This window comes from Antechinus flavipes, chromosome 1, assembly GCF_016432865.1.
Source record: "Antechinus flavipes isolate AdamAnt ecotype Samford, QLD, Australia chromosome 1, AdamAnt_v2, whole genome shotgun sequence".
Lineage (NCBI taxonomy): Eukaryota > Metazoa > Chordata > Mammalia > Dasyuromorphia > Dasyuridae > Antechinus > Antechinus flavipes.
The window spans coordinates 534666473-534687331 of record NC_067398.1 but is presented as its reverse complement, the minus strand read 5'-3'; the positions used below and the strand labels follow the sequence as shown (position 1 = coordinate 534687331).

Here is a 20859-nt window from a genome sequence, read left to right as displayed (position 1 = left end):
GTGACATAGACTACTGGTTATATCTGAACATTTTCTATTCCTTGTCTGTGATGTGCTCTCCAGACTGCCTTTCATCATGACTATATATGAATATTGGCGGGGGTGGGGGTGGGGAGGGAAATAGAGAAGCTTGAAATATTAGACAGCTAGTAAGCTGCTTACAGATTTTGGAAAGAAATTTGATTTTTAGATTCCTTTAGTAAAAACCACACAGATTTGGATATAGAATTCATATCACTTGGATGGTTCAATATCATGACCTTGGTAAGCCTGGTGACCTGGGTCAGTTGTACTCTAAAAGGTGGCATTTGCTAAGGTTCTGGAGTCCATAAGGGCCACAAACCTCCATGCCCTCCCTCTTTTTCCTTTTCCCTGTTAGCTTTCACCTAACTATCTGATGTATAAATGAGTCAATAGCATCTTGCCATCTGGTCCAAGGATTAAGCCAGTAACTGTGTCTGAAAATACTTCAACTAGAAATAAGTCAGCAGGAGGGCAGTCCTACTGGCCTCTAACACCTTTTACCTGTCAGTGATGACACACTCTCATGAAAGAGGTACTTCTAAACTTTGGAAGCCCCAAGCATTGATAAAAGTTCTTGGCTTCCAAATCTACATCTCTGGCAACATAGTCTGACATGCTGCTAACACAGCCCTTCCTTCAATAGATCAATTTTCCCTGTCACTCTCTTCACAGGCCCATATGTTTCCTATATAAAGATCGGTTGGACTGTCTGCCTTATGTGCCTGACCCAGAGAACCAATGGATATATGCAGAAAGGACTGCAGGGTATGGGATGCCAAGAATGAGATTAATGTCCTCACATTTAATAGAAACCAGTATTGTAATCCAACTTATTTTATATTAAAAAGTCAAATATTTGAAGTCAGCTGTCGGCTCAAACACCTTTTTTAAGGGGCTGCCAGCTGAAAGAGACAGCTTCTAGCCATAACCTGGTCTGCTATGATTAACAACATGAAGCTCTCCAGCTGCTTGGACTTCACTTGCACTTTCAGCAAGCATTGGACTATTTTTTATCCCAAGAAGGAGTGTCAAACTCAAGTAAGCAGCCTCATCTAAAATGGTTCTGCTGAGAAGATACCGTTTTATGAACTGCCTCCTCTAACTAGACTCAAGTTAACCTGCTTCAAGCATATTATAAATCCAAGAAATGGCAGGCTCTGGAATTAGGCCAGAAAATCAAGTTCAGCCTCACACCTGAGAGGCAGGCAGGGTTTGCTCAGTGGAGCTTGTTACTGTTAACAATGGCGGAAGTCCTCATAGAGAGAGAATAGTAATGAAATAATGGCCATAGACATGTCTAATAGTGACCTTAGTTTGTGCTGTAGACTTTCCAATTTAAGAATTAAAACACTCTAGTGTCCCATATGGCAAAGTTAAGTCCTAAATGAGTTTAGTAACTTTCAGAGCTCATGATCTTTCATTATTTTATTTTTTTAATATGGCTAAAAGATTAAATTAAATGTTTATAGGGTAGCTAACACACTAATACCCAGTCGGGATAAGCAGAGCTCTCAGTTGCACCAGGTTTTCAGCCAGATTCTAGAAATCTGGCCAGACATCAGGACCTACCCTTACTCTTAAAGGAAATATTCCCTGGGCACCTTTTAAAAAAACAGTGCCCGTCTACTTCATATGGACATTAAAGGTGCAGTCCAAAATATACCCCTATACTAAGTGCCAATGTACTTAATTTATCTACCACAGAGGGATAGTGGCAGGAGCACATACTGCTTGGATTAGAAGCAATGATTCCAGCAAGTCTAAGGAATCCAAAATCATAGACCTTATTGAACAAATCTTCCAACAGAGGATGGAGATGATATCTCAGTCTGCTAAAAATAAAATGTGTGCCATTAGGATGTCTGTTGTTTATGACCTGTTTAAAACCAAGTGGTGGCAGCAGCATTAACTCCTGTGTAAATCAGGGCTACCTCAGATTCTTATTGGGAGAGACTTAGCAAAAATGATGTCATGCTACTCACTTTGCTTCTACACAATGGCCCTCTGTGTAGACCTGAATGTGGGTGAAAGATTTAGTCGAAGAAATGTCTGAGTTCAAAATGAAAGGATTTTCTTAACATGCTAAAAAGTAAACATGTCCAACTTTAGAGGACTGTCATAAATCATATGTCTTTTACTGTATATGGGGAAATCTTTAAAAAGAAGAAAGGGGAGCACGTAAAGCTGATGCTATTGCATTTATTTTGGACAATTCTGAGAAAAGTTAACCTACTGATTTTCATCCTTTAATATTCTAGTTGTTTGCTATTTCAAAATTTCAAACCTGAACCCTCAACTGAACTAAACAACAACAAGAAATCCATTTTCTAATATGAAGACCAGTTGATGTCTGAACAGGCTCAATGATTTCAGTCAATGTTTACCAAATATGTAAACCTAGCCTGTAACAATATTCTTCCTTCCTCCCCCAACTTTGAAATCACTACTATTCAACCATTTTAGTTTTCTTTTTTTTTTAAGAAATCAACTAAATGCACATATTTAGAAGATGAATGATTTGCATAATGTTCTATACACTCCAGTTGTATGAAGTCACTTAATACTCCCAAATTGGAAAAGTTTATGAGATAAGAAAAGTAACAAAAGCAAAAATTTTAAACAAACTTTAATAGAATGCATTTAAAAGGACTACAACTTTCTGTCTGGGGGCCACTCTAATATGACCTTATAAATAAAAACAAGATTGACAGCTACAGAAAAAATTTAGTAGCATGTCCTTCTTTATGAATGTACATTGATACCATAGAATGGATATTTTCTTTTTGCTTTGGATTAATGATACTGTAATTACAGCCCAGGACTTCACTTTCTGGACAAAGGAATAAAAGATCTTATCACTGTTATTCTTTAAAGTAGGGGTTTTTAACGTGTGTGTGTGTGTGTGGTGTGTGTGTGTGTGTGTGTGTGTATTTGGCAGTCCAGTAATGTCTTTGTCTTGTCCTTAGAATAATTTCTTTTTAAAAATTATAATTCAAGGAAATGATAAAGTTAATTTAGAGGTTAGTGAAAAGAAAGATCTAATTTTTCTCTCACCTGAGCTCATAGACCTCTTAAGGATCCAAGAAAATTAGATTAAGAACCCCTGATTTTAGTTTCTTACACATTTTTGAGTTTCTAATTTAGCCTACAAGTACCTAGTTCCTTCAAATCGGGGGTAAAAAGATACCAGATAGCTATAATGGGATGGATGAATGAATAACCTAGTGATTCAGAATCACAGAATTATAGAAATGGAAGAACTCTTAAAGATTACTTTAGTCAACCCTCCTGACTTCCCAATTTCTACATAAATATGAGAAAACTGAGGTCTAGAAACAAAATAATTCATTCACGATTACATAACTAGTTGGTGGCAACTTGTCCTTCATGAAAAATGACAAGATGGCTGAATACATAAAATATGTTCCTTCCCTTCCTCACCTCCTTAAAAATATGTAGAAAAAGCCCAGATGAGCCTCCACATGCCCAGATCATTATAAACAAGACTTTCAATATTTATCTGTTGAGACTACCATAGAGCAACCCTGAAAATATTTTCAATTCCTACAGCTTTGAATGTCTCTGTGGATATATTTTGACCAGGGCTAAACTTAGGCAAAATGACTTTCCTAGGACACGGACTGGACAACACATACATTAAAAGAAATTAATGAGCCATAATATAAGTAGGAGTTCTTGCAATACCCATCCATCCTACTTGCAAGCAAATGATCAAGGATGAGAAAATTCCCAGCCCCTTAAGATATATAGTTTTATCAACATATACTAATAAAATGGAAAATGTGAAAACTGCCATTTAAAAATTAAAGGCATATTTTTAATGACAAGATCTCCCCCTTTATTCTCATTAGAGTTGTGAAAGTTTAAATGCACCAATACTGTACTACTGTGAATGTGTCCCAGTTGACCTTTTCATATGATTTCAAAGTATACTAACATCCTAACTATAAGCCAGAGTCATATAAGAAGATGCCTCCTATTTTATATTAGTGAAGGAAAGATGCTGCTTCATATGGTCCTTTGGCATTTAATCCTATCATTGCCTAGCAAAAATGTAGGAAGATACCAACACAGGAATCTGGGTCCTCAGGTTGAAAGAATTTTTCAATTCAGTCCTCATACTTAGCATGATGCTCTCGTTACAGTATATCATATTTGGCTATGACTTGAAATAAAGTAACACAAGATGACACAGTATAACTCGGTGTGATATTAGGCAATGGCACACAGAAAAATACCACATTACCCAAGTGGCGAGTTCACAATCTACATTTATTATCAAAAGCAAAAGTGCGACAGATGAATACTAATTGTCACAGTTTCCTTTAGGTTTACAAAGCAGATTTTTCATGGACAAGACAGCACTGTTGGTTAGTGCAATACTGATATTCATCACAACTGATTTCATTTACATTAAATACATTGTTAGCAAGGACAGAACAATTTGAATAATAATGTACAGGTTTGACAACAAAAGATATCATCTATAGTAATTTTTAAAATTTTCACAAAGATCCAATCTTCTTTTTGTTAAATGAAATAAGATATAGCGCATGTTCAAAATTATGTTTAAAATACAGCACTTCACATTGCCCTTCCCACTGGGAAGAGCGATTTCAGGATTCCTGCCTCTAAAGATGGAAAGATGGTCATATAGCTGAGGTGATCTCCATTCCTTGGAGAGAAGGAGTTAAGATGTTTTTCTTGTCCGGCAGTGGCAGTAACATCAACCTTAGAAAACACATGAACTCTTTTCTCCATCTGGCCTAGTACAGATAAGTGATGGGCATAGATAGATACCAATAAAAAGAGATAGATCATAGAATCAAGGTGAAAGATTCAAATGAATACATGAAAACCTTTCATTTTAGGTCAGCCCTAAATTTATGAGTCCCTCTCAGTTTAATGTAAACTGTGGTATTAAAAATCCTGCTTCCTCTCTTCACTTGTTCCCTTCTTTGGCATCCCTATATGTACACATCAGCTCACTTGCCTACTTCTTTCTGAGAGTTTCTTTCAGTGTCACAGCAGGGGTTTCTTTCCCAGGGTCAGATGCCTCTAGAATCCTCATCTAGTGTGAATGTATCTACACTAAAAAAAAAAAAAAAAAAAAAAAAAAAAAAGCTAATTGTTAAGTGAGATCGAGGGGAGCTGGGTTTTCAGTAACTGACAAGTTTTAGTCTCACAAAAAATGAAAGAGCTGATGAAGGACAAACACAAATTTATTCTGTCCAAAGCAAGTGATTAGGGAACTCAATGAAACAAGGCACTTGAGTAAATGCCTGCCACATGCTAGGTATTCAGATTAATATTGTCAACTGACAAGAAAGTGGCTACTGTAGTTACTATCCCTGAAAGCCAACGTTATTACAACCCATATAGTTAATACAGGACATTTGGATTAAGCAACCCTAATTATAAAACAGTGGGTTCTCCCTCTTAACTTAAAGAAGGTATTCATAATGTTTCCTGCAATGTACTGATTGAACAATTATGTCGAGAAAAGATTTAGTCTCTTTTTTCTTCCATAATATTAAAGATAAATCTAATGATGAATAGTTGGCTTGTATGTACTGCCTTTCAACCTAGGATCTCAACTTCTATAAACAAATAAGCATTTCTATGTTTAGAAGAGGAAATCAGGGATTATTCTGAGGTGAAATGAAAAGTTGAACAGTGACTTAGTATCGAGGCCTGTACTAGAAGCTGGAAATAAAATCCAGAACTCCTAACTCATCTCCATCCTTTAACCACAAGCTTATTCTCATGACCTAGACGATGCAACCCCCCGCAAAAAAATGGGGTCAGTTTCACTTTCCATGAGCAGTGGAAGACAATGTCATACAACTTACTGAGACAAATTATAACTTGAAACTTAAAATTATCCTCAAGCAGATATTGGAGTTAAAATACATCCAAGGGAAATAGACCTCATAAAGGCTTAATTTCTGAGTCTTCAGTGGTCTGTGTATTGAATTTACATGATCTTTTATCTGGCCAAGGAAAGAAAGAAAGTTTCTTTTTGCAATAGACAAGCTAGTTTTTCTCCTCTACTAATCATACACAGGAAATGGATAATTCATTGTCTTTCCCTCCTTCATATCTGTATTCTCTATGAGTCTTGATGCATGTATATAGGCTTAGTATCTGAATATACAGAAGTGTATACGAGTGTATATCTTGCCTATAATCTGAAACAATACCATTATCTGAATGAAGAGTGATTTCTAAGTAATTCAGTTACTGGATGCTTTCCTTTCAATTGTTGTAAAATTATTAGACTGTTCAATGTAGTAAAGTGAAAGTAAGATAGGGATTCATTGTAGATCCTTTAAATTAGGTATGTGTGTGGGAAATAGTATAGGGGCATCTGCTATGCAAGCATAGGTTAATAATTCATGTTATACTTTATATTTAAATGGCCATTTTGAAGCGTTAGAATTCATTGAGTTCCAAATTATTATTCAAGCCATTTATTGAAATTTATTTATTATTATTCATTTTATAAATGAAGATTAGAAAAATACAATAACCTTAAACATGAAAGCTGCTGGGAGGAAAGACCAAGTCTCTCTGTGTGTACTTTTAAATCTACCTTCCCAATCTGAGACACTGTGTCATCTGTTCTGGCAACATGAATGAGTTGTAAACAGACCTCAAAAATCTGAGATCTGAGTATTGGTGATGTTGCTTAAGGGTGATGGAGAAAAGAGGGGAAGGCAGTGTGTAGGGGCCAATTGTTCATTCCTAGCTAAAAGAGCCAGATAAGTGAATTCAAGGATTTCAAAGAGCCAAACTTCACTTTTTACCACCTCCTAGACAAGATGACTTTCAAAGATTGTCTTTTTTAAATGTTCTGAGTTTTGTTTTGGTTTTTATTTTTACTTCACTTATTCCCCTATACAATTTAAGACAGTGGTTCCTCATTTTTCAAGATAAGTCACTTTATGTGATACATTTTACAGCAGAGCAGAAAAGATTTTTGTCCTAAGTACAAGACCCTAATTCAGAGAAAACATTGGTTTCTATAGCACTGACCCTTGAGGCAGATATTATAATGAAAAATAAAAATAAATTCCAGGACTCAAACAATGTTTTCCATCACATGGAGAAAAGGTATGAGTAATTAGATTACTTGGCATAGCCTCAGTGCTTAATAAATGTTTTTTGACTAATTTTCTGAACCATCTGATGAAAAAAGGCAAAAAGGTTCTCATTCTAAAATTTCCACCTCTTCTTCAGTTGCATCTTTATGCAGTCTCAATGTAGCTAATCCCATTACATTTAACAAACCAGGCACTTTTCTTGATCTTAGAGAGGTTAGCTTTTGAATCCTCTCCCCATGAGAGGTAGGGTGATATGGTGGTAAAGCAAGTTGATCTCAGGAAAATCCATGTTTAAATCCAGTCTTGATATATACTGTCTGTGTGACTCTGGACAAGTAATTTAACCTCTCAACATTCTAAGCAACTAAGACTATCAGTTGCAGGAAAAATTTGTTCTACACTGCTTTCACATTCAAATTCCCTATACTGATGAAATAGTTTATAAGTCTTGGCTCTCAAAAACAAAACATATATAAATATGTTTATATTTATGTAACAAGCAGATGTAAATATAAAAACAAAAATATAAGTGTATATTTTCCAATTTAGTGTGCCTAATTTTCCTGATACTTCCATGGACCTATGAGTTGAAATACAAGGTCAAGTCTATTATCAGTTAAATTGCTGATTCATCCTTTAAGGGTTACAACCCACAATCTTACAGGTGTAGATGACTCAGTGTTTCACTGGGGAGGTCTTCTCAGTAGAAAATTAAGTGGAGATTTGACAATTATCCAATTAGGTTGTTTGCTGGAGATGGTCAAAGCATACAACCAAGGCCAAAAGATACACTGATCAGATTTCTCCAAATAATTGCCAAACCTCCACTTTGTACTAAGTATGATTCAAAGATCCTTCCCTAGAGGGTGTGCTTTCTTTCCAAGCAGCTGTGAAGAGTAAGATTTAGTTAGACTCTGGTCAGAGGGCACAAAAAGCCACAATGGGTGCAGTCTCCAGTAAGTTACAGCATATGGGAAATGTGACTTGAGGAGGGGGGTGAGAATGTACTTTTTCAAAGAAACATTTATACAAGAAACTCCTCAAATATGCTCACTGGAAAGTGACTACACTTAATAGGGTAAGAAAAAGGGCAGTTTATTCTGTCTGGAAGTATATAAATCTTTGTCGATTTGTTCAACTGAGACTTGTCTTGCACTGCTTGTACACACACACACACACACACACACACACACACTTAATGAATAGGCATCTTGGGTGTTCAGCTATTCTTGACTCACACTTCCTTTTGTTTTTGATGGCTTTTGCCCAGCATGATTGCTTAAAATAATACCCCTGCTCCCTCAGTGGTACTGAGCAGGTCTGATAAAGGGGTCACTGGATAGTCTGTGGTTACCCTCAGTCTCCTTGCTATTATATCCCTCTCTGCCCATTCTATTTACCACCCAGTAAACCCACATGCCACTCAGTCTGCAGGGAAACAGACTCACTGTTGCTCATCATTCCCCAAACTAGGATCTCATTATTATATTCCCTCACAAGTTTAGAACACTCATCTTTCAGTATGTAATTTGTCTTTTCTGCTCTACATACCTTTCCCTGTATTTTAGAATTTAGTGTTAAATGAAGCATATGGGATTTTGAAAGTATTTGAATACTTCTTTTATTGACTTTTCTTGATGTCATATAGATATCTCTGAAACCTTTTCTTAAACTGAACTCTTCTCAAAGACCCAGAAACTTTCCCATCATCCAATCAGGATTCATGTCAACCAAACCACTTGACAGCAAATTCAGCATACATAGACCAAACAGAAACCACAGACTTTTCAAACAAAATGAATGAAGGAAACTCTATTTAAGACTAAACAATTTGCCAAAAACTTTTAAAGATAAAATTATATGGAGAATTAAAGAAATGGTAGGGGAGAATATTAGTCTCTTGTTATGAAAGGGATAGGTTTTTTTTTCAGATTTATAATATCTAGACTCTCTTCTAATTTTGACTAGTAAATATAATCATCCTATGCCTATTCTTTTTGTACAATATTCTGAATTATTTTAAAAACTGTGCCTCTATCTTTATTTCTTTGTCCATCTACTAAACTAAATTTTTTAAAAAAATCTATAACAACTCTTAGGAAATTTAACAATGGTTCTAACATGCTCTAGAGCAATTTTTGTACTTATTAAATAATTTGTTTCTTTTCAAATACTAAGTAATATTCCAGAGGTATGAAAGAGACAACATATCTTTGATATGATCAATATATATATTTTACTACTTATAAGTTCAAGTCTAATACTTAGAAAGTTGGAGATGGAAAGCAGAATCCATTACTTTTTATAATGTTCAAAGGATTGTAACAAAAGGAATATAAAGAAACAAAATTATCATTTCAAAAGCATGGACAGTACATTCCTTGAGCCACCCTAACAATGAGTCCATATGGATAGGCATGATTAGATCGGTTTGTGATCAGTATCATGAACTGGCCACAAGTATCATCTCTGTTACCAGAGCAGCAAAATCTAAGTTTTATTTTTGGTATTCCAGATGTTTAATGTAAAGTCTCTATATGTTCTTCTATTTGATGTAAAGCCTTTCTATGTTCTTTTATATGAAAATTGTTCCTCCATAAGCCAATGCCCACATATTCATTAAAGGGCAGGTACAATCATGGCCTACACATTTGTTTTAGATATTTGCTGGAATGAAAATTCTGTCAAGTATTCAAGAAAAGAAAAATAAGCATCATACAAAGTATAGAATTGAATTTGGTTTTTTGAGATACATCTCAGGAAGTCTGTAGTTACTAGAATAAACAATTCATGGGTATATTCCTAACTAGTGAACTTTGGGCAAGTCAAATTAACTTCTTGGACCCAATATCTAGTTTACTTGGATCATGAATATAAAATTATACTCATTGATACCATTTAAGAAAATGATTATACAGTGAGTCTATCTGTGTTTAAATTGGTTTAAATTAGAATAATCCTTTATTACATATTAGTGAGCCTAGAAAGATATTGGACTCTTCCCATAGACACAAAAAAAGCATCAAGGAAAGTATTTCAACATTAATGGTTGGCAGAATGAGAGAGTATTAAAAGGGAGCACAAGAAAGCATCTTTTCTTTATGATATTTTAAAAAATATTGTGTTCCTGTGCTATAAAAAAAAGAATATAGTGTCCCAATTCAAATGAATGCTTTGATACTTATTTTTTTCATTTTAATGGGAAACAGGATTCATGCACAGTCATGGCTGATTTAGTTACAGTACTAAATGTCAAAGGCAAAGATGCAACCAAGGAATTGCCTAAAAACAGTTATAAAAGTACATGGCACAAAAGTGAACTTTTTCAGTTCAAGGAAAGATGTTTCAACCTGGAAAAGAAACATTGCCCAGAGTTAGCCAGTTCTCCATGTACTGATGCTATTGGCCTAAAAAGAAATGCTTTATTATATTCAATTATCTAAGAACTGAACAATAGGGAAGAAAAAGGGAGGAAAGGGAAAGAAGAAAGTTGGATCTATCAGAAAAATATTTGTGGGCACAACCTCCAGCATCCCATGACCATGTGTCTAATCTGAAAGAAGTTGGGTTTGAGACCCAGAGGTGGGAGAAGCAGTATCACCAAAGCATTTCCAGTTGAATCCATTACTTTATTTCTTTGACACAAAAGGTAAGTAAATGAACATTTAAAGCCAGTTAATCTTTTAGAGTGCTTGGATTATTCTATTTTGGGATTAAGACATCCATGAAAAAGACTTTTTTTGGGGAGACAAGCAAAATGGAAAAGATGAAACCCAAAGATGCTATAAATGACTCAGTGGGTACAAGGAGAATAATGTGTGCTAGCAGCACCATGTGCTGTATTTATTCAGTGTGTAATGACTGTTCTATAATTACAACTACAAACTCCAATTATTTATTTTGATAGTTTCTTTTTGACAAGCCACTTCAGAACATTTACATTGATGGTTGTTTACTAGAAGATATGTCACTGGTTAGTACATTGAACAACATGACCAAAAGTGAATTTCTTGAGTCTGCAAGCTGTTTCAAAAGGACCAGAACATAAGTTCTATGGAATCAGGTATGAAAACTTCAGAAGACTCTTCTGTAATGCCATTTTTATATCTTAATTGTTTACAAATTCAAATGGGCAAGTCTGCTATTTATTCATCCAATAAGTATTTATTAGACACCTATCACATACCAGATTCTAGGGAACCTGGAGAACCTAGGGGAAATGTAGAATATTCCCTGATCCTATGGAGTGGGAAAGGCAAAATTGTTATCTTGGAGATATTGATTTTCTCTTCTATGTAGTTATAAGTTATGGAGCTCCAAAGGCCTTCAAAAATCTTGAGATTAAGAATCAAAGAGGTTCTTACAAACCAGGTAGTCCAATTTCTTCATTTTATAGATGAGGAAACAGACTCAAAAAAATGAAGTGATTTATTCTCATACAGATTTAAAAAAATAAAATTATTCAAACCAAGCCCTTTAGTATTCCAGATCTACTCTTCTTTCCTTCCTTATATCTTTCCACCTGAATAATCTGAACACAGTGGGATCTCTTTTATGTAAGGAAAGGTTTCAGTTTCTCTCAAAGTACTTCTTGGGAGAAGTAGAAGAGAGGAAGGGCATTGTAGGGCACTGAAGGGTACCACTACCATTTATGACTGAAATGATATATTTCCATCTTTGATTGTCAAAATTCACCATCAGCGAAACAAGAATTCCATCCCTTAAAATTGTCTCATTTTAGATAAATTTTTTTGCTTATTGGTTTAACTATTCTGACAATTGATTCTCATCTATGATAAAAGTGAAATAGCAAAATGAACAAGTTCCTTAATTATATGTATAAAAGTAAATATGTTGTATTGAGTTTGTCATTGATCAAGAAGGACAGTGAAGCTACTTTCTTTTAGGATGAGTGGTGCTTATCCTGAATGCACGTCCTTTAATTTTGGCGCTTCTAAAGCCTTTTGGGTTTTTGTCATACTCTATTATTACAAATTAGCTAGGAGACCTCTTTTGAGTGTGACCTGTCCACTCAAGGGCCTATCTTTCTACTTTTAAAGGCCTGATAAAGGTAATCTGTTAAGATTCTCCAAATCTTTGTCGTTGAAACTGTGGACCATGAGTCTTTGAGTTTGTAACTCAATATTCAAAAGAACAATGTAGATGTGGATAGGTCCCAAAAAATGATCTCACAAGATTTCCATCTCAAAAGCTAAATACTCCCCAAACTCAAACCTTTGACTCCTCTGAGACCTCACCACATATTAGAGCTCTTGTATATTTGTAATTCTAAATTTCAAGAGCATTAAAATAATTTCTCAGAACTGTTAATATTTCTGGCAGAATCTTTGTTTTATGATGTCTATGTAATTATGACTAAGTGGCAAGGAAAATTTCCTTTCAAGAGGTTGTATTTAGTATTCTTAAGGAAAACAATGACAATTTAAAAAAAATTAATACAAATGTTCTTTGCATGCAAAAATTTGTCATGATATCCATTTTTTCCTATCTTATGCTATGATTATTTTCCCCTAGAAGTTGAATGTAAAAAACTTTCAGTCAGAAATACACATACCCTTTAATGTACATTCAATAGGTGACTCTGCTCAAGTTAAACATTTTATCATCTTCTAGTGGAAGAATCCATTTGGTTTTAAAAGCCAACCCACCCAAAGATCCACCAACTAAAATCAAAAGTTATGCCATAAGTTCAAAAGGATTTTGCATTTCTGTTTGTTTTCATTCAATCTTACCAATGTAACATTTTAATGTAGAAAGTGAGCTGCCAGCACAAGACATGGGGAATGAAAATGAGGTGTGGCAGCTAAATGTCATCGTGGGCAAATTGCTGATTGTGTTTATCTGCTGCCAAGCAGTAAGAAGATAATTTTAGAGCTGAGACAGGAAGTGGAGGAGGCTGATGACAGAGATGTGAGCCCTACTCACCATTTTCATAAGCAAACAAAACACTTTCCACACTTTCATTCCACGATGTTGTGAAACTCTAAGAAGGTTGCATTTAACCAAGGGCAGTGAAAGTCCCCACCTGAGTAGTATAAAGGTTTTAGCATTAAATAGCTTTCAATATATCAGTGACATAAATTGGCCAGTGCATGGAGTTACCTTTAAGAACTGATGTTCTTTGAAGGAAAGTTTCTCTTTTTAATATTAAACAGAGAATTGGTGAGAGTTGGGACATAACAAATAGTGTGTTCACAACACATCTGTGTTGACCAGCTTACTGTTTTGGCCTAGTTCTTGGTCTAGTGATGATATCTCAGGCTAGAAAATACTGCCAACCAAGGAAGAAAGGAAGGAAATAAAGAAAAAAAAGGGTACAAGAGAAAGGAGAAATACAATAACAGGATCCCTAGTTATACCTACTTTAAAAGAAGGTTTAACATTTTACTTTAAAGGAAAATCTCAGAGGATTCTGATCTACTAGATTATCTAAATTTTACATGCTTCTCTATATAAGCCTCTTCATCAATAGAGCATTAAGGGATTGTACTTTAACTACATTTTGACTCCATATTTTATGATGTTAGGATTGATTTATCAAACCTAACTCACCAAGTGCACTTAAAAAACACATTAAAAATTAGCAAGCTATGTTTCAGCTTTTGTCATTGACAAATATTTAAGTTTATGGTTAAAAATGAAGCATATATAAATAAACTGAGGTAGGCAAACCTAGCAAAAAAAAAAAAAAAAAAAAGGAAGGGAGAATGTCATTATCAACAATTTTGTTTTTTTTAAAGAAAACCAACTATACCCTATAAGAAGGATGGTAATTGTTTCATAATTAACATTACTAAAATGACCCAATTTGAAAGAATCTACATGTGGGTGCTTCTTGAGATCAAAATTCTCAGTTCAGAGTCCAGTTCCACTAAAAATAGTATGATTGTGGCTGGACCTCTGAATCCAAGAACTCCAGGGCTTCTACTTTCATTAGGTCTAACAATGTAACACTTTGGTCTCCCCATCACCGGCACAAAAAAGGCTAAGGAAGTCACTCCATTATTTCTGTACTACATCCACTGAATGTAAGTCTAAAGTCTGAAAGCCTCATGACATCCTAGTGTAACCTAAGGCCATAGCAATGTACTCCCAAGATTAGAGTATAAAAATAAAAATGGTTTCCATTCTAGTTCCATTTTCCAAATGTAATCTCTTCTTATGAGACTCACTTTTATTTTTCAGTGTTTCATTTTGTATCTAACACACTCTCTCTTTGATAAGAACAAATCCTTTAAAGCTATTGGAAAGCAGAGCACTTTCATTTACATAGATATGCTGTACCTTACTCCAAGAATGTCTAACTCATCTGTAAATTATGAGTTAACTCCCTGTCATATAAATCCTAAAGGGACAAGGGAACAAATTAAACCATGGAAATCTTTTAAATGTCAACATGCTGATAGTCACATGCATCCTTTCTTCTATTTTTCAAAACACTATCTTGGTGATATTTCTGCAGCAAAAGCGCATCAATCTAATCATAGAAGATTTCACTGATGTTTGTCTGATATAACACTTAGCCCTAACTGTTCAATCAACATAGAGATGTTAGGGTTTTCTTCTTAGCTAGAACACTTTAAGTACCATTTAACATTCAAAGCACAAAAATGCCCTTGCAGTATTCTTGAGATTTCCTTAAGAGAGCTAAGTGCTTTTACAATGAGTTTTAGGGTGCCTTTCTTTTTAAAATGACAACAGTTAAATTTTTTCAGAACATAAAGATACACAAAGTTGAGATGTTAAATAATTGTGGCTATATAAATATAAACTGCCCTTGTGGAATACAAGATTTTTAACTCAATTAAGTGAAAAACTAGAAATTTTGACCCTATGGATGAATGCCAGGCTCAACACAATCAACATGATTCATTCCTGCTGACAGGAGCCTTGGTACAAGTGGTCACAAATAGGTACAGATTTGGGAATATACATTTTTTGTGTGATTTCCCTTTCTTTGCCACTTCCTGGGTTATTAGGAGTCAAAGAAATTCGTATTTTCTTAAAATATATACCCTGAAAAATTCATGAGTTAATTGCTATTATGGGAGTTCAAAAGGGCTATCTACAGTCTTTTAAAACAGGCAATCAACAATGAAAGGGCATGTTTTGATTACACAAAAAATTCTCCCATCTCAAATTCTGCCCATTACAAGTGACATTAAATACCCAATGACTGGGTCTGAGAATATTAGCATGAACATAAAATCATCATTGAAGTAAAGTGACCAAATAAGGTATTGGCCTTAAGACATTATAACAAATGTTTATTTCTAACGGCATCTACAAAGGAATTATAAGTATTTTCTTTTCCACCTTAAAGATCTATACAATTTTATACACACAGCAGCTTTATGACTGCTGAAGGGCACAGAGAATTCATGCTAAGCAAGGAGTAGAGTGGGAGTGTCTGCTATATATTTGGAGGCCACCAGCAGAGAGAGAGATCAGCAATCTTCCCTCAGGTAACACCCAACAATTTTTTTTAAGAAAGGAAAATACACTTTCCTCTGCATTTCAGAGGAAATTGAGGAGACTGTCTTGCTAAGCAGGCTGAAACATAGGTTTTTACTCCCCAGTGTAGCACAGGTTACATTGTATTGCACCAACTTCATGAAGTGTTCCATTTTTTTCTACATCTTTTAGAAAAAACATCCAAATCTTTCATTTCCAGTGCTTAATGTTAGAAATATATTGTTACCATTTGCAGGAAGGTAGGTGAAATGCTGGTACTGGCTTCTCTTTCTCTTTCCATTGCAGACATAGAAATTAACCTGAACAGGACTGGTAATTCTCTGATTGCGAAAAGGTGGTATCTCAACCACCAGTGAATTCTGAAATGAGAATGATACAAAAGGAAAGGCACCAATCAGTATCTTACCAATGATGATGATGATAATAATAATAATAATAATTAGAATATGTCTACATATGATCCTTTGAAATTCTCATGAAGATATTCTTTAAAAGAATAAAACAACCTAATTGTCCCTGTTAGTGAAGGGAAGTAGAGAGGAAACAAATAGAATGATAGAATGGAGTAGAAGTCTTGCCTTCAGGAAAATATGAATTCAAGCGTTGCCTTTAACTTGTACTGCCTATGTAATTGTGGGCAAGGCCATTGGTGTCTAAGTGCCTCTAAGCAATCTTCTAAGACACATTTCAAAAGAGTTGCTGACATCAAAGATCTATACCAATTTGAAGGGAAAGGGAACATTTATTAAGCACTTTCTATACACCAGCCACTATCAAGTTTTAAAATATTATTTTACTATTTATCACTACCAAATGTTAGATGATGAGCTATCCCTCAATTATTCTTTCTAATCCCAATATCAGAATATTTATTCATCTGTGTTTTGTTGAGACTAATCAACACTTAATTTATATTACTTGCTGAGTAATGGGTAAGGGATCATTTTAGAATGAATGGTGACAAGTCAAAAGATCTATATGGGGGGAAATATAATCTGGAATTAACAATATGCTGGACAGAAAACTCCACATGGTCTTAATTCTTTGCTTCAATTTCTGGACAAATCTAATCAAGCATTTTTTATATACCAGGAACTGTCTTAAGTACTTGGAGAGTAAAAAAAAGAAAAAAACAATAAGAAAACATAACTCCACAGTCTTGAGAATATTTATGATACCCATCAGATTTCTCTTCCTACTACCTTAGCCATATGCTTTAAGAGGACTCAGAATGAATCTCCCTTATTCTAGATCTACAGTTCCTAAACCAATGTGAAGAAAAAGAAAAAACATATAACCAATATTGGTATTTACTAGTGGAAAATATTGGACAGTAGCACTATAAAGTATTTTTCCACAGGTCTGACAAAGGCTCTTGAATTTTTACGTGGAAGATGGCTGATCACAAATATGGCCATCTTTTTACACAAAAATTTAAACAAATTGACTACATCTTTCTAGAGATACCATGGCAATATTAATATTATACAATTTTTAAAAAAAAATTATGGTCTGGGCATTAAGAGAGCAGGGATCTTTCTAGTCCAGTTCTACCCTTCTTAAGTCACTTAATCCCTATCTAAAACTCAGTGACAGAATAACTGTATGAATCCAAATATTTGGGATTCAAGTTCAGTGCTCTTTCCACTGAACTTTTTGGTTTCTCTGAGATAAATGGTCATCTGTAATGATAATAGCTAACATTTATATATTGCTTTAACATTTGAAAAATGTATTAGATATGCTATCTTACTTGATCTTCCCTACAAATCTAGAAGGTAGGTGCTATCATTAAACCCATTTTACAGATGAAAGAACTGAGACTGAGATGTTGTTAGATGATTAACCCAAGGCCACAAAGGTACTATCTCTGGCAGGAGATGAACTTATGTCTTCCTGATTTTAGATCAAGCATCTCATTGTTGCTGCCATTTGGCTGTCTCTACAAAGTATCTTTGATGTCATGTCACATGACTAATTTTTAATAAGAAAGAGGAGCAGAAAGTTTAAGAAAAAGCCCTTCTATTCACTTCTTTTGTTAAATTTGTTTGGGCTTAAAGGAGTTCTTAATAGAACCACACCTTGAATATTTTGCTCCCTTTATCAAAGATAAGATGGGAAGCATTGGTCAAATGGTACAGAGAATATATACTTTAAGAAACATATAAGCATCATAAAATTCAAAGCTGAACACATCCCCTTTCTTGGCAAATGAGGAATCAAAGATCCAAAGCAATTACCCTATTTCATATAATAAATGATGGTGTGAGGAGATCCAGGTCAATGTACTTTTAATACTGTGCTCTTTCAATTAAATGTAATATATGGTAACAAGTTAAAACCCTATTTACTAACCATACATTCCTACTATTTGCAGACTTCCTCACTGATGAGGCTCAGAAAATTTAAATGACTTTGCCCATGGTTACTGCAAACTTTGAAGCCAGAGATGGAATTTCCATCACCTATTCTTCCTGATTCTAAGCAGACATTAGGAGGGTGCAATGGACTAAATCTGGGTCTGATTTCAAATCTATATTCAACTTCTTACTAGCTGTAGACTCCTATGCAAATCACCACTCTCTACTTTAATTTCATTATCTGTAAAGTGGGAATACTAATAGCACCTACCTCCCAGGTTTCTTGTGAGGATCAAATGAATTAATATACATACTTATATGTGTGTGTGTGTGTGTGTGTGTGTGTATACATATATATATAGATAGATAGATAGATAGATAGCTCTTTGCAAACTTTAAAAAGCTGCACAAATACTGGTTACCATACTTAATATATCACATTTATTTTAAAACAATCAAGAGGAAAAATGAAAAAAAAATAAGACATTTTGCATTCATAGAAAAGAGTGAAAGGATCTTCAAAAACAATGAATATATGTATTTATCTTAGCTTTAAAAAACAAGACAACTTATACTTGAAAATCAGAATGGGCAGACTACTAAAAATAGCAGAAGGAAGTTATGATTATTTGCAACAGAAAATAATTTGCTTAACCTGGATATATGAAAGTAGAAGCAGAGATGGTAGACAATGACTTGGAGGAATAGAAAGATGGAGAATTCTAGGGACACATACATATAGTGTTTGATCTTTTTGCATATCAGCTGAAGGAACACCATGCATGAGTTCCCATTAGTAAATGAAGTACAGTAAACAATAGCTTCCAAAGGAAGAGAAGATGAAGAGAAGCTTCCAATGTCTTCCACAGTCCAACCACACAGGCACAAAGAGCTAGTGAGCTACACACAATAGAATTTGATTTTCTATGTTTATGGCTTCCTTTACTTACTACCAAATTCCCTTGATACATGTGTGATCAGGACACAATCACTGGCCTGGCAGTAATTATTGAGCCTTTGGATGGATGTCACTATTCCTTTACTGAGGCACCTACTCTTTGAGATTTCTTAATATCATCTCTAGGGCAGGTAAGCAGCATAGCTGGTAAGAGTTCCAGACCTAAAATCAGGAAGACTCATCTTAAGTTCAAATCTGACCTCAAACACTTACTAGCTGTGTCACCCTCAGTTTCCTCATCTGTAAAATGAGGTAGAGAAAAAAATGGCAATCCATTCCAGCATTTTTGCCAAGAAAACCCCTATTGGGGTCACAAATAGTGAGGTCAGATATGACTGAAAAATATAACATTAGAACTCAATACAAATGATTCAGAACAGTGGATGAAATATTAGTTCAACATTTACTCTTATGGTGACTTGTTCATTACTATAAAGAATAAGCTGAGAACTGCTGTAATTATATAAGAAGGTTAACATAGAGATGAATAATATATGAAAGTAAGGGAGAAAGTAAGCTTGTGTTACTTGTATGAGTAAAGTCAGGGATTGGTCCCAGTATATATAAGATCACAGGTTTGTGCATTAGAGCTAGAAGAGACTTTAAAGGTAACTCAGGCCATTCCCTATATTTTGTACTTGAAGAAGCTAAAGCTCAGAGAACTCAAGGGGTTTGTTCAACATTAATAAAGGCAATGGATAACAAAAGTGGGATCTGAATTTACATTCTCTGTCCTGTTTTCAGTATAGTTCTGAAAGAAATTGGCATTTGAGCCTAAAGAAGCATTGGAAAAGTAAAATCAGTAAAAAAAAAAAAAAAAAAAGTAAAATTGGGAAAGCAAATCAACATTGCTAATTATTGAACAAAAACTTATCAACCACATATGCTTTAAATCAACTTGATCTTTCCATTGGAGGAACAACATCAACAAAAATTCCCTACATTACTGATCATCCAAAAGAAATAATTTATCACCAAAGGTGATCAATCAATCAACAAGTATTTATCAAATACCTATTAAGTATGCAGCACTGAGCTGGTTGATTTGAGGGATACAAAATAAAACTGAAATACAATTTTTCAGATAAGTGGTTATTTGTAAAACTGAAGAAAAAAAATTTAAAAATAATAGTTACAGAATATATTACAAATTTATTCTTCCCTTTTAATTACATATATATCTTTTAAAAATCACATATTTGTAGGCAAATCCAATGAGTAAATTTGTCAAGTAAAGCTATGTCTGAAGTAGTATCTATCTTACATCTAAAACAAAAATAACATAAAAATAAAATGCTCTGTAGGAGATGGTTAATAATAAGCTATTGCCTAAGAGAGTTATTGAAATATTGGTCTAAGAACCAACTTATCTATAGGATGGGGGATACACCCCACTGAAGAACAGGTCAATTTTGAGAGTCTCAAAAGTCTTGTTTCCCAGGGGACTTGGAGGGAACAGTAGTATTCATTTTGGGGAATCCCCTATGCCTTAGTCTCTTTGCTGCCATTGAAGAAACTGTGATAGAGAAAGCAGAAAAGTATATATGCATCCATGTGCAAAGGATGGAAAACATATTTCAAGAATTTCAGGTTTTGTGATTGTATACACATACACATACACACACACGTGTGTGTTTGTAACCCCATTTGGGCTTTTCTTTACAAAGATCATGAAGTGGTTTGATATTTTCATCTCCACCTCATTTTACAGGAAAGAAACTGAGGCAAACAGAACCCTGACTTGCACAGGATCACACAGCTAGTACACTTCTGAGGTCAAATTTGAACTCAGGAAAATAAGTCTTCCTGACTTGAGGCACTCTATCCACTCTGCCACCTAGTTAGTTGCCTCATATGTTTTCTAGTGATATCCATTTTGTCCCCAAATCATTTT

The 20859-nt window shown here is 34.6% G+C and overlaps 1 protein-coding gene across 3 annotated transcripts in view; it reads right to left on the bottom strand.

Moving 5' to 3' along the window:
• The window catches only part of NFATC1 (nuclear factor of activated T cells 1), a 201418-nt gene that overhangs the window by 50146 nt on the left and 130413 nt on the right, over window positions 1–20859 (bottom strand). For all 3 annotated transcript variants that reach the window (XM_051970558.1, XM_051970556.1, XM_051970557.1), the window contains exon 8: window positions 15874–16006. In XM_051970558.1, the coding sequence (XP_051826518.1) occupies window positions 15874–16006 (133 nt within the window). The remainder of the gene's footprint in view (window positions 1–15873; window positions 16007–20859) is intronic.